Source organism: Pongo pygmaeus, chromosome 17 (genome assembly GCF_028885625.2).
Source record: "Pongo pygmaeus isolate AG05252 chromosome 17, NHGRI_mPonPyg2-v2.0_pri, whole genome shotgun sequence".
Taxonomy (NCBI): Eukaryota; Metazoa; Chordata; class Mammalia; order Primates; family Hominidae; genus Pongo; species Pongo pygmaeus.
The window spans coordinates 63,750,792-63,764,830 of NC_072390.2; the positions used below are offsets into that span (position 1 = coordinate 63,750,792).

The 14,039-nt window shown below is 51.5% G+C and overlaps 1 protein-coding gene across 2 annotated transcripts in view; it reads right to left on the minus strand.

Annotated features, from left to right (window-relative positions):
* Positions 1 to 2,512: 2,512 nt before the first annotated feature.
* SMAD7 (SMAD family member 7) overlaps positions 2,513 to 14,039 on the minus strand; it is a 30,530-nt gene continuing 19,003 nt past the window's right edge. For both annotated transcript variants that reach the window (XM_054461197.2, XM_054461196.2), the window contains exon 4: positions 2,513 to 4,575. In XM_054461197.2, coding sequence (XP_054317172.1) covers positions 4,037 to 4,575 — 539 coding nt within the window. In that variant the 3' untranslated portion in view covers positions 2,513 to 4,036. The remainder of the gene's footprint in view (positions 4,576 to 14,039) is intronic.

The window sequence follows — 14,039 nt, forward strand, 5'->3', positions numbered from 1 at the left end:
ATAAGATACCCTGAAATTTAAGGGGCGAACTGGAAGGAAGGAGTACCAAGAGGCAGGAAAACTTCCTTCCAATGGGGTACCTTCTCCCCCTACTCTGCTAATCTCAGTGCCGTCTGAGCTGAAAGTCCCACCTCCTCTGCAAGCACCTGTGGCCCCAAGACCAGGCCTCCTCCTGGGTCCTCACCTTTTCTTCTGCCTGCTCTGTTGCTGATCATCTCAGGTGTGGCGTCTTGTCCCCCAGCATCACTCACAGGCACCGTTCAGGTCCATGTTACCTCCGTGCCCGCCGCGGCACAGTTCTGGGCACATTGAAGGTGCTCAGGAGATGACTGTGGGTGACAGGCTTGCCGGCAAAAAGAGGGAAGTGTCAGAAATCAGCAAATGCCAGACTCCTCCTAAGCACTCCTCTTTCCCCACCACCCGGAATCAGCCATGCTGCCAGAACCCACACACCTCCACCCCTGTTCCAGCTTCTCCTTCCTCCAGAAGCCACAGCTTCTGCCTCCCAAATCCAGAGGCCTTGCGCAAGTGGCAGGGCCAGGAGGAAACGTGGCGGACCACCCTCCCACCTCCTCTCCATTTCAGGGAGTTGTGGGACTGGAGCCACACAGGATCCTACCAAATAAACATCTCAACAGGGCGTGGACCAAGCAGGAAGAACCACTCAGCCTGGGGTCAGATCCTGATCTCCCTAACCACTTACTATCTCACTGTGTGACCTTGAGCAAGTCATTTTACCTCTCAAAACCTCCATTTTTGCAGCATGTCCTAATGAAGATGAAATGAGAATTCCCTCAAATGCCTAAACATTATGCCTGGCACCTAGTGAAGCATTCAGTAAATGGTAGCTACGATTATTAAAGAGCTTCCGGGCATGCCGACGCAATTTAGAGCAAACTAAAATAACTTTGACAGCCCCCAGTGAAACACCTTCCCTCCCTATCCCTCCTCCGCCGCTACCACCCTGAAGTTAATTAGAACCCTCCTTGGGTATTTTCTAGAGATGAGATTTTGCACTTATTCTGGGCTACAGAACTACAATGTAAGCAAGTTTCAGTTCAATGATAAAAAGCAAAAAGCAACCAGGCGTGGTGGCTCCCAACCCTTTGGGAAAGGCCAAGGCGGGTGGATCACCTAAGGTCAGGAGTTCAAGACCAGCCTGGCCAAGGTGATGAAACCCCATCTCTATTAAAAATACAAAAAATTAGCTGGGTGTGGTAGTGTGTTCCTGTAATCCCAGCTACTCAGGAGGCTGAGGCAGCAAAATCGCCTGAACCTGGGAGGCAGAGGCTGCAGTGAGCCGAGATCACTGCACTCCAGCCTGGGCAACAAAGCGAGATTCCATCTCAAAAAAACAAAGAAAAGCAAAAGCTACTTTTAGAGGTAGTAAGCTCCCCATCACATGTAAACAAGTTGGCCAGGATGACCACTTGGCATTAATGCCGTGGAGCATAAATCAACAATCAACATGTATTAATATTTCTTGCTAAACAATTGTATTGTCATTCCCTTTAATGAAATGGTGGCGCCAGTAGGCTGTAGCGCTTTTGGTCATTTTTTGGCAAAATAGAAAGTTGGCTGTCCTACATTGGCCCTCCAAAAAGCTTTCATGAAATTGTACAGGCTTATGATATTCAAATCTTAACCCCCACTTCAAAAGGACCTCCTTCCTGGATATAAGGTTCAAAACCCCTTACACAGACACCTGCACAGCCGTTTGTTTGGTACCCAAGTTAGACCATCTCTTGTGCAAGATTTCCCAAATCTAAAACATGGCTCAGATCTCGGTTCAGCAGCAAACCGAGGCAGGCTGATGCAAAGACAGCACTGAAGAGGCATTCTGACTGCAAGTGCCACCAGAGCTAGGCTGGGGAAGGGGACTAGTGAACTGTCACTTAAGTCCTAGCAGACAAGGGAGGATATTGCAGAGTGGAACTTGGACTCTGTGACTTCTGTGGCCCAGGACAGTATTTGGGAGGGAGCCAGGAGGTGGCCTAGTCCCTCTGACCACCACTGACATTCAACCCCCACCTTCATCACCCTTCCAGGGTCTCAGCCCCCAGGAAACTTCTCCTGGAATCCAGTCTAGCAGGGGTACAGTAGGCTTAGGATTTAATACCAAGTGAGGAGTTGGCAAGAACCAGATGGACCCAGGTTCTTGGGGCTAAACTTCCCCATCCATCCATCTTCTAATCCGGTCTCCTTCCCATTACCCTAGATGTAATTCCCTGTCCTCAATTCTACAAGCTTGGAATTATCACCCACAGGACTCCTGTAGGTTGTCTGCCATTACAAATTCAAGACACAAGAAGGAGGGATGTCTGGGTGGCTGCAGGTCTTTCCAGCACTCTTGAAGACCAGGGTTGTTCTAGATGTCTCTCTTTTGTGGCCCACGTCTCCCACCCACCAAGCACTGGGCTGGGAAGACGCCAACTCAACTGAATTTGGATGAATACTCCTCCCCACTCCCTCCAAGCAGCAGAAGAAAAAGGAGTTGGAGGACAACATGAAATCAAGTGTACATTTTAAAAATCGTTTAATGGAACATAAACTCCTTTAGAAAAACATTCAGCTAGGTGATAACACCCATAGAAAAAAACACCAATCTTGTGTTTATCTTTTTTAATTTGGCATTTGTTATTTGCATTTATATTAAAGCAAAGTGCATCTTTTCTTTATTTTTCTTGTTTATACACATTGCACAATACATAAATAATGATGCTTATAAAACGTCTTTATATTTACAAGTAATAATATATTTATATATAACATAAAATACATTTTTTTCTTTAATAAATCTCAGGTTTTTTTTTCAGGAGTCCTTTCTCTCTCAAAGCACTACAATGCTAAATTTCCAATGAGAATGCTTCTCTTGTTCATTTAAACCTTTGTAGTTAGAAAAATAGCTTATGTTAAAGTCTAAACATGCTCATTGAGCTAAGAACAGTGTCAAAGTATCATACGAGTGTATGAGTTGTAGAAGAAATGAAAGAAGAGTTAGGTGTCAGCCTAGGATGGTACCTTGGGTTATGACGGACCAAATCCTTCTTGGAGGGAAGGAGACCGCTAAGCATGTCCCTCCCAGGGATGTCCCCGCTTGCTGGCCTAATAGCAGAGCTCAACACAGAGGCTGGGAGCAGGGAGTGCTGAGCTGGTTTTCTAAGTCTGGGAAAAACCTGATGTCACCAGGGCAGGCAGGGGAGAGGCTGAGGGGAGAGGGCACTGGGTGAGCAATACTGTGAGGGGGCTGCCCCGGCAGCCCTTGGGAAGCCCATCTCAGGGAGATCCAGGAGCAGATGGCCAAAAAAGAAAGACGCTACAATGGCAGGGGCTGGCGGGAAGGGAATAAGACAAGGATGAAAACAATTGGTTCTGGTTCAGCCACTAGCAGGCTCGCTGCTCAGAAGCCTGTGGACAGGCCTGTGTCCTTGATGAGGGAGAAGAGGGGCGGGGGCTTTCCCAGGCTGGGGACAGAGCCGTGCTCCTGGCAGCTGCTGGAACCCCCGCCGCCAGCTTGCCCAGGTACTGCCTCTGCCCCACTGAGCATGTCCAAGGGGCAGGAGAGACACCGCTTGGGACTGCAAACCTCTCTGCTGGGGACATCCGTAAGAGACACAAAACAAAGAGCACGTCATCTCCCCAACTGCCGCTCCTGCACACACGTGCACACACAGCCGCACACTCACACTCACACACACTCCTGACAAGTGAAATGATGACTGCCCCCCTTCATACACTGCGTTTGGTGGTGCTTGGATTTCTGCTTCCCCTCTTCCTATCACGGCGTCCTGCCGATCATACCCGCCCCTTCTTCCAAAAAAACCCCCAACAATTCTTTTCATAAGCTATTTCTCAAAGAGCGAAACAAAACAGAACACAAACGAGAACGAGAAGAAGAAAACCAACCAACAACAACAAAAAAAAAAAACGACCAAAGAGTTTGCATGAAAAGCAAGCACTCAGGAGGAAAATATTAGCAGCAAAGTAGTTTGAAGTGTGGCCTGCTCAGCTCACGCTCTGTCCCCTCCGCACGCGGCTACCGGCTGTTGAAGATGACCTCTAGCCAGCACGGGCAGCTGCTGATGAACTGGCGGGTGTAGCACTGGCCCCAGCCCTTCACAAAGCTGATCTGCACGGTAAAGCCCGTCCACGGCTGCTGCATAAACTCGTGGTCATTGGGCCGCTGCAGGCTGTACGCCTTCTCGTAGTCGAAAGCCTTGATGGAGAAACCGGGGAACACCTTGTGTACCAACAGCGTCCTGGAGTCCGGGTTGTCCAGTGTGGCGGACTTGATGAAGATGGGGTAACTGCTGCGGTTGTAGACCCACACACCATCCACCTCCCGCGTCAGCTGGATGCCGCAGCCGATTTTGCTCCGCACCTTCTGCACCAGCTGACTCTTGTTGTCCGAATTGAGCTGTCCGAGGCAAAAGCCATTCCCCTGAGGTAGATCATAGAAGATATCCAGAGAGGGCTCCTGGACACAGTAGAGCCTCCCCACTCTCGTCTTCTCCTCCCAGTATGCCACCACGCACCAGTGTGACCGATCCCCAGGCTCCAGAAGAAGTTGGGAATCTAGAAAACACAATGGCAGAGAGGGTTAGTGGGGACAGGCATTGGTGAATCCTAGAATGAAGACACCCACCCCCCCACCCAGTCACCAGCTCATCTCTCAGGATGAGACAGAAAGAAGGAGGCGGTGAGGCTAGTCCTGGACTTGCCCAGGCTCTTACAGCCCTTTGACCAGGACCCTGCCTTTCTTTAAGCATAGGAAGCGCTGGGTGCTGCTTCTCTCCAGGCCCCTGCCCATCAGGAGTCCAGTACACCAGCACCTGTGCCCACCCGGCCAACAAAGCCTCTTCTCTGCAGAGCACAGATGCAAAGGGACCCTTGGGTGGTCTGGTTTTAGGGCCGCAAAAAGCCTCAGCAACGTCCTGGAGTTACAGATCTTTCAACTGGATGGAACCTTGAAGGCTAGCTCCTCCAGCCCCTTGTCATCCTGATGAGAAAACCAGGACCCAGAAAGCCTGCTGCTGGAGTACCAGGGGATGACACAGCCAGAGCTAGAACCCAGGTGTCTAGACTCTGGGACCACCTATGCGATGGTCTCTGGGTGCCTGTCACCCAGCTCTCAAATCAGTGCCGTGGTCATGACGGACCTCTCTATCTGGTAAAAATAAAAATGAGGGTGGCTTGAGACAAAAACATCTATATTCCTAATAGAAAAACAAGTCTCAGTGTATCAGCAGCAGCCCTGTACACAAAGGGTGAATTTATGTCAAAATGCCAAATCACAACGTGCAGACCGGTATTAACCCGGGCTACCTTAACAAAGCTTCCTCCAGCCCAGACACAAGATCATGTGTCTCAAATAGATGCGTCCCCCTTCTCCCCTTCTCTGCCGGCACCCCCGTCCCCAGGGGTGCCCCCTCTCTCCCCTCCTTCCACAGAAGCCTCTGGAGCCTGCAGGGCGCCCTGCTCCGCCCTCATCCCTCCCCTGCAGGCCCCGCCCCGCTTCCCTACACAGGGCTCTTCCCACAGGCAGCCTGGGGGCCGGGGTGATTCTGGTAAGGTAATTTTCCTCAACAGGCACTTGGAGGACTTTAAAAGGGGGGTCACACAGAGGAAAAGGGAGCCCCGGCGGCGGGCACTCTGACTCCTCCTTAAGTAGGAGCCAGCGGGCAGGCCTCAGACTTGGGACCATAAATCTCCCCAGCCCAGCCAGACTGCAGGAACGCTGTGGTTTGTGGCAGCAGGGTGGAGACCGGAAGTCTTGTATTTGTTAACAAAAATGGGGACAGCAGAGGGGGGAAAGCAGAGGGGAAGGGCCCCACGTCAGTCAGGGCCTTGCCCTCGCTCCCTGCAGCCCCAGCTCCTCCTCTCGGGTACCTGGGGGGCACAAAGCAGGGGTTGAGTGTGAGATGTGTTTTGGTGTGGCCTTTGTGTTTCTGGAGTAACTGGGTTCAGAGTCAATGATGATGGGTTACATCCTGCAGGGGGTCGATGGCGGAGGATGGGGCCGCATCCTGCTGCCCCAGCAGGCTGGGTAACTGGGGCAGCCCAGGACACTAACTGGCTCCAACTTTTATAGGCGTGTTAGGACCTGGGAACCCACTGGCTGCACTCAGTTGTTGTTGTTGTTGTTGTTGTTGTTGTTGTTGTTTTAAGTAGCAGTCAGTGTTGCATGGAGGTGCCCGTCAGTAAGGCCATACACATGTGCACACTGAGGCCTGCTGAGGCAGCCACACACACACACACCCTGAGCAGCAGTTCCCTACAGACACCCCAAGCTGGCCTTCCCAAATGCCTGCCCCAAAAGCTCCACAAAAAGGGGACACTGAGGTCTCATTCCTTTCCCTCAACCTCCACCCCACTAAAAGTCAACACCAGAAAACTGGCTGGTCACTGCCCCCCATGTAGCTAGGAAGTCCAGTGCTTGTGCATGTGCGTGTGCAAGACTGTGTCCATGATGTCAGTGTGTACGAGTGTGTGTTATGTGTGTTTCTGTGTGCACATACATACTGGAACATATGGAAAACAAGACAGGGACAGGGAGAAGGTGACTCATCAGACATTCACTTGTTTCTGCAAAGTATCCATCAACTGCTAATAAACTTGTGAGCGCTGGCAATCTTTGAACTTTCTTGCTGAGGGAACTCAGCTCTGAAGGCTACACCAAAGACCTGAATGCCCATGGAAGGAAGGACACATTGGCATCAAGGGTGAAGCGGGGTAGAAAGCCCTCTTCTGGGAGGCACAGCACATCCACCCTTTTGGTGGGGAGGAGGGTGTTCTGAAACACAAGAAGCTTTTGCTTATTTTCCCAATTCGGGACAACAAACCTGGCCTGGAAAGGAAGACTCGGGGAGCCGCTGGGAAGGAGGCGGGAGGGAGGGAGGGAGGGTGGGAGGGTGGGAGACCCTCAGCAGAGCCTCACAATGCTTTGTTTCATGCAGCCGGGACCCACTGAAACCTGGCACCGGCCAACAGGAGGAGGAGGAGGAGCAAGGGAGTGAGTGGAGTACGGACCTGAGATCGAGGTGCCCCCATGCCAGGCCTGTTAGCCACCTAGGCAAGGGGTGGGAGCCTTGTCTGCCAAGGGTGGGGGCCTCTGGGGGCAGAGGAAGCTGGGTGGGGACTGGAGCCCGAGACCTGTAGCAGGAGGGGGAAGTGTCAGGTGGGTTTCTGTTTCATCTGTGCAGCCCGCCAGCAATGTGCTGCCAGACACCCCCTGGAAAAAGCATTTTTCTGCTGAGGTTAACGGCCCAGCCCAGAAAAACTGCAGTGCGTGGATGTCGGCAGTGCGTGGATGTCGTGAATGCCGCCGTGTGCGAACAAGGCCCCTGAAGTCCATTCGGTACCCTAACCCACCGCAGGGAGACTCCTACCTGCTCCTCCCTCGCTGTCCCCTCCAGCTCCCCCACCAGCAGCCTCTGTCCTCCCGTTAGGACAGCTCCAGTCTCCTCCTGCCGGGACTATTTCTAAGCACACACAAAAAACAAGCTTTCCAGCAAAACCATTCGGCAACAGCAAAGGCCCCTCGAACACACACCCTTGTGTGAACATAACACCTTCTGGGGACCCCGCACGACATCCCCCATTGCCAGTACAGAGATTCCCCTCTTTGCCCTGAATTCCCCGCCATTTGGGCTCATTTCTGGGAAATGCTCAGCTTCATCTTCACAGAAACACAGTTCCCTGAATCGGGCCCACAGCCCACACGAGTCTCCCCACAAAGGTCTGTGTGGACGCTTTGCTCCCAGGGACTTCCCGGGCCACGTGTCGAGGGGCTGGGAAGTTCAATCAGTACAAGGACTAAGGAAGAGCCTTGGCCTCTCGCTGACAGTTAACCTCCGAAGGCAAAACTCACAGTCCTTTGTTAATTTCCCTCAGCTTTATAACCTTTTCCGGTATTTTCCACAAACTTCTCCCCCTCCCCAGAAAACTGTACAGGGGCTTGTTTTAAAACAGTATGTGTTCATTTTAAAGCATCCAAAAGAAAAGCTGTGTTGTAAAAAGCTCACTAATCAGATGCCTGCTCACAATTTTTTCTTTTTATTACAGTGTGGGGAATTTTTGGAGCAACACCAGAAAAATGCTGAATCTGCCTAAAATTCCTTTAAGGTGTCCCCCCCACCCCCCGCACCACCTTCCCCATTTCCCTTAAAGCATAAAATCCTCCCTTTAAAGGGAAGGGGGAGGTGGGCGTTGAGAAGGGAGAGGACTTCAGCCTGTGTTTGCGCTCCAACTGGGGAAGACCACTTAGCAAGGAGCTCCCTGACTCTTACAAAGAGTTATTTAATTACCCTGCTCATGAATGAACAGACCAGACCCTTCCAGGAGACCAGAGGCTCATGAATGAACCTCACACCCCAGGTCTCAATGGCACAGGGTGACCAGGCCTCAAGGCCACATTTTAGGTTAAGCAAGGAATTTTCCCCTTCTTAAATGTTTTTCTTTTTTTTTTGAGATGGAGTCTCGCTCTGTCGCCCAGGCTAGAGTGCAGTGGCACAATCTCGGCTCACTGCAAGCTCCGCCTCCCGGGTTCATGCCATTCTCCTGCCTCAGCCACCCGAGTAGCTGGGACTACAGGCGCCCGCCACCACGCCCGGCTAATTTTTTTGTATTTTTAGTAGAGACAGGGTTTCACCGTGTTAGCCAGGATGGTCTCGATCTCCTGACCTCGTGATCCACCTGCCTCAGCCTCCCAAAGTGCTGGGATTATAGGCATGAGCCACCGCACCCAGACCCCTTCTTAAATTTTTAATTTGAAGGCGTCAGGAGATGAGAAAGAAGAAAAATGGGAGGAGGGGGGAAAGGCCTTGCTCAGTGCCTCAACAATATCATTCTCCACCTGAAGGCAGAGGGCAGAGAGGCAGAGCAGCTCCAAGAACAGCCATGGGGTTATGAGAACACGGGCACGCATGGAAAAGAAGCTATCTGGGCCTGACTGGGCCCAGACACACAAAGGAGGTACTTGTGGCGAGGGGGTCCCCCAAGATTCCATTTAGGAACAAGGGCAAGCTTGGGGAAAAAAGCCAGTAGAGACTTGAGCTCCATCAGCTGATGCCCCATGGTTAAATGTGCCCAATTGCTAAGGTACCGGGAGCTGGGGTCAAAGGTGGGTGAGGAGGGGTCTCCACCGGCTCTCATCTCTGTGAGGCACTTGGATAATGAAGTGATATACCTCTGCCAAAGTCCAACAGGGCCACGGGCCTATCAGCCCCCTCCTCCATGGTCCAGCAGAGCAGAAGGCTGAGGACGGAGAAGCTGGGGAGGAAGGGCACCTGGGCAGGCACAGCCGCCTCCTGCAGGCTCCCTGTGCCAATCAGGGGCAAACGAAGGGCAGAAATGTGGACACAGACAGCTTGCACCTGGCAACCTGGGAGCGCAAACATCACCACGCCTCGCCAACGCCAGGTCCAGGGTCCTCCCTCCTCAGGACCCAGGCGCCACCAACGGTTGCCTCATCCTGTCTCTCCCTCCGCATCAGACATCTCAAAGGTTAACAGCACCTATCCCCTGCTCCCAACCCTGTCAGGAAATTGGCTGTTCTGATATCAACAAGCCCTCTTCAGGGACAAGCGTAAGATAAAAGGGGACTCCAGTGCCAATGCATCCCATCTATTCTCACGCCAAACCATCATAATTCACAAGGACCCTTGCTGGTCTCTTGTTTTCAATAGGCAAATCCCTCCCCCAAATAGAGACGCGTAAAACTTGCTGAGATATCTGGGCTCACTTTAAGGGGCCGCCTCTAATCCACCATGCTCACAGCCTCATCCAAAAGAGGAAATAGGACCCCAGAGCTCCCTCAGACTCCTCAGGAAACACAGACAATGCTGGGGTTTAGAGTGAGTTCCTCATGGAGGAAAACAAACCAAAATGTTTCAGGTAAACTGCGAGTTAATCAGAAAACACTGGGGCCCAACCCCATCTCCACCACCCCATGCTCTCTCCCCAAACAGATCAGAGGATGAATCCTGGCTGGTGGAAGGCTGACCTGAGAACACTGGATTTTTTTTTTCATGCTTTGCAACATCTCTAGTGAAGTGAGATGGCTGGACTTGGGGGTGGACAGGGGGTGCCACAGGGTCTCCTTCAAAGGCCAGGCTGCTCTCTAGTTCCCGGGCCCAGCAGGCTTCGTTTCCACCCCTTAGTGTGTTCTAGCCATGGCAGAACCCCCGCCCCTGTGCCAACCCCAGAGGTGAGCTGACCAGCTACAAAGCCAGATATGCATTTCACACCAACCTCGCATGCAGCCTCGGGGTAACTTCAGCTCATCCCTAAAACAGGGTTTCCCCAAGGCCAACCTCATAAGGTTGCTGTACCAGTTTGATGCAAAAGTGATTGGGGCCAGCTTGTGGAGAGTGCTGCACATGCGTTGGTCTCATCTCTGAGGCTCCTGGGTTCTCCAGCTGCTCAGAAAATGCCCACCAGTCTTCCCAATTGTCTCTACATCCCCACACCCCATGGTAGAACAGTTCTGGGCCAATGCCTACACTTAATAAGCATTTACTTTGCATAGACTGTGTTCTCTAAGTGGCTCATGACAACCCTCTGAGGCTGCATATTATCACCAGCCTATCTTAAAAAAGGGAGTAGTGGGGGTGAGGCACAAGTCACTGGCAGATGTGCAGAGCTGCAATTCAAGCCCAGAATATTGCCTGGTGTGAGCTGTGGACACAGCCCTCTAAAGCCACCAAGCCCACTGTTCCTCTCCAAAGTGTCCTTCAGAACACACTTTGGAAATGCTGCACCAGCTTTTAGAGCTGCGCATGGGGTGCAACTCCCCTGCAGCAAGAAGTGGGGGGGTGAAACGGCTTTTTTGCCAGCAAGCTGCTCTGTGACCTTGGCCAAGTGGCTTGCCCTCTCGGGGTCTCAGTTTGACCTGTCCATAAATAATGTAAAGGGGACAAGGGAAGATGGCCCCATGGGCCCCCTTCTGGCCTTCGTGGTCTCTGGCTGCACTCTGATTCTCAGTATTAAACAACACTGGTTCCATTTATTTTTACTACCTTCCAGAGAGTAAGAAAACCACTTTGAGGAGCAGGGTACATTTTTGCATTTAATTTGCAACAATAAAACAAAATAAAATCAAAAGGGAAAGGAGGTTTGGGTCAGGTTTTGCTGTGTCCATCTCTAAACCAACTTTTTTTTTTTTTAATTTCAGAGTCAGAAATGACTTTTTACTCTGTCTTACTATTCATCACCCTCAAGAGACGGTGAGCCCCCACTGTCATCCGTCCACTGTCTGCCCAGGCTTGGTTCCCTGAAGTTTCTCCTCCCATCACCGCCCTCCTTGCCACCTCTCCCAAGCCTACATATTTCGCAGATCCTGCTGGTCTAGAACACTAATTAGTGACTGTGTCCTTACAAATTGTGTTAAATAATCAATTCCTAGAACTAAAATGTACTCCCTGGCTCCCCAAACTGGTCCCACACCACCTCCCAAAACCCCCCAAGCATCTGAGTCTGAAGCCCCCAACCTGGGGATAAATGTTCCTAAGAGCCTTTATCTCGCCATGGAGAATGTAATTGAGGGTGGCACGGGGCAGGGGAGGAAAGCCACACAAATCAAAAGCTCTTGTCTGTCTCGCCAGTCAGGCTGACGCGGCTTCCTGTGCCCCAGCATTCAGCCATGCAAATTACAGCGTGTACCCAGCTGCCTGCAGCCACTGCTGTCTGAGGAGGCCCACTCTGCCCAGGCTCCTCTGAGAGAGGCCTCAGAGGAAGGGTGGGGACTCCCGACCTAGCCAGCTCCATTCATAATATTGACAGTAAAGGGCCTCTCTGGCTGCTGTTTAGTGTGCGTGCAGCCGAATCATTTCTCAAGTTCGAATTTCCAGACACTTCCCCTCCATGGTGCACCAACCAGGTTCCCACTGTTACCCCCCAAGTAACTCAGAGCAGCTCTCTTCAGAAAGGGGGTTCACATATTAGCAGGCACAGAAGCCCTCAGCCCTGTATGGCATTGTCTGCTCAGCTGCCTTCCCTCTGGGCATGACCTTGGCACCCCCAGGAAGACACAAGGGCTGGGACAAGCATGGAATAGAAAGTCTGTCGTGTCCAAGAGAGACTACCAAGTCAAGTCTCTTACCTCACCCACCTACCCACCTGCCACCCTGAGAGTGTAGGAGATTCCCCAAGTTCCCTATCTGGATTCCCAACTGGGCAGCCGGCACTGAATGCTGATTCATTCTCTCTCTCTCTCTCAATCTCTTTCTCTCTCTCTCTCTCTCTCTCTCTCACACACACACACACATTAAAGCATCATAAAAATCTTAATACAAACCACTGCATCATTAAGCCAATTTTCCAAAAGGACAAAACCCCTAGAAAGACAGGACAGTTTTTCCCTGGTTTTGCAGATGGTGGGGGGCTCTGTGCATGCAAGAAACCAAGCTACTTTTGCTGTGGGCCTCTTTTTAATAAAACCCCAGGGTACCAGGACCCCTAGTCCTTGGAAGGCATCACAGGACCCAAAGGCAGACCCTCTCCCACCCTATCCCCCACAGGTCCAACTCCACTCCAGTTTCTAGAGGGTAGGAAAACTGTCCGAAGACGTGGAAAAATACAGTGAGAAACAAAAGTCCTTTTCATTCCTCCCCTCCCCCAGCTCCCCTTGTTCCATAACAATTATGAAAACTGTTGGATGGGATGGCATTTTGAACATTTACTGCATTCCGGCCAATAAATTCCAATGCAGGATCCGATGGAAAAGCTCCCTCCTCTCCGGCGAGCTCCCTCCCTGGCCCCCCTCCCCGTGCACTCCCAGCCCTCATTCCACCTCTCACTTTACAACCCAATACCAGGGCCTGGCCAGGCCAGGGCCGCACTGTACTTAGAGGGAAAAACAACAGTACGACAGCCTGGAGACAGCGTGCAGACTGGAAAAGTTAATCATTACTTCTGTCTGCCTCCATAATCTAATCTCTCCCGCTTGGACACACTCACTGTTCAGCCATCCCAGCCCTTTCACCCCTAAAGCACCCAGGACCTCCCAGACCCGAGCCCCCACTCCCTCTGGCGGGCCCTCCCACTCCTAACCTCCAGTCAGGAGGTCAAGGGAATAAAAGAATGAAAGGGTCCCCCACCCAGAAGCTGCTGTCACAAGGCCCTGGAGTCCAACATACACGGCCAGCTGCTCTGTGCTGGGTGCCCCACCTTTCAGAGCCTCCAGGCCTCCCATAAACATGGGCTCCCATAAATGTGAGCTCCAATCTGGCTGGTGACTACAGCAGCCCAGCACTGCCCCTCCCCCACCGCGCAGGGACAGACTGTCCCCTCCCCCCTTTCTCACTCCCTCTGCCCTAGGATTCACCCCTCAAGCCCACCCCCGGTGGGTAGGGCTCCCCCACCCCATGCGATCACTGTGTGCCGACACACGACACACAAGTCAAGGAGGCCCTACCGTTGGCGATGCCTTAAAAAATTAAACACAGAATGACAGTGTAATTCAGCAATTCCACCTCTGGGTATATACCCAGAAGAACTGAAAGCGGGGACTCCAATGGTATTTGCACATCCATCTTCACAGTAGCATTATTCACAATAGCCAAAAGGTAGAAGCAAGCCAAGTGTCCATCAGGCAATAAATCAACCAGACATGGAATATTCATACAATAAAATATTATTCAGCCTTAAAAAAGAAGGAAATTCTGACATACGCTACAGCATGGATGAACCCTGAGGCCATTATGTTAAGTGAAATAAGCCGATCACAAAAGGACAAACACTGTCTGGTTCCACTATTCTATGAAGTACCTAGAGGAGGAGGCAAATTCATAGACAGAAAGAATGGTGGGTGCCAAGTGCTGGGGGGAGGGGAGAAGGGAAGTTAGTGTTTCATGGGAACAAAGTTTCAACTAGGGAAGATGAAAAAGTTCTGGAGGTGGACGGTGGGGATAATAGCACAATATGAATGTACTTAACGCCACAGAACTATACACTTAAAAATTGTTAATATGGTAAATTTTATGTATATTTTACCACCATAAAAGAAAAAGGCCTCAGCTCTCTTAATGCTTTCCTTTGCA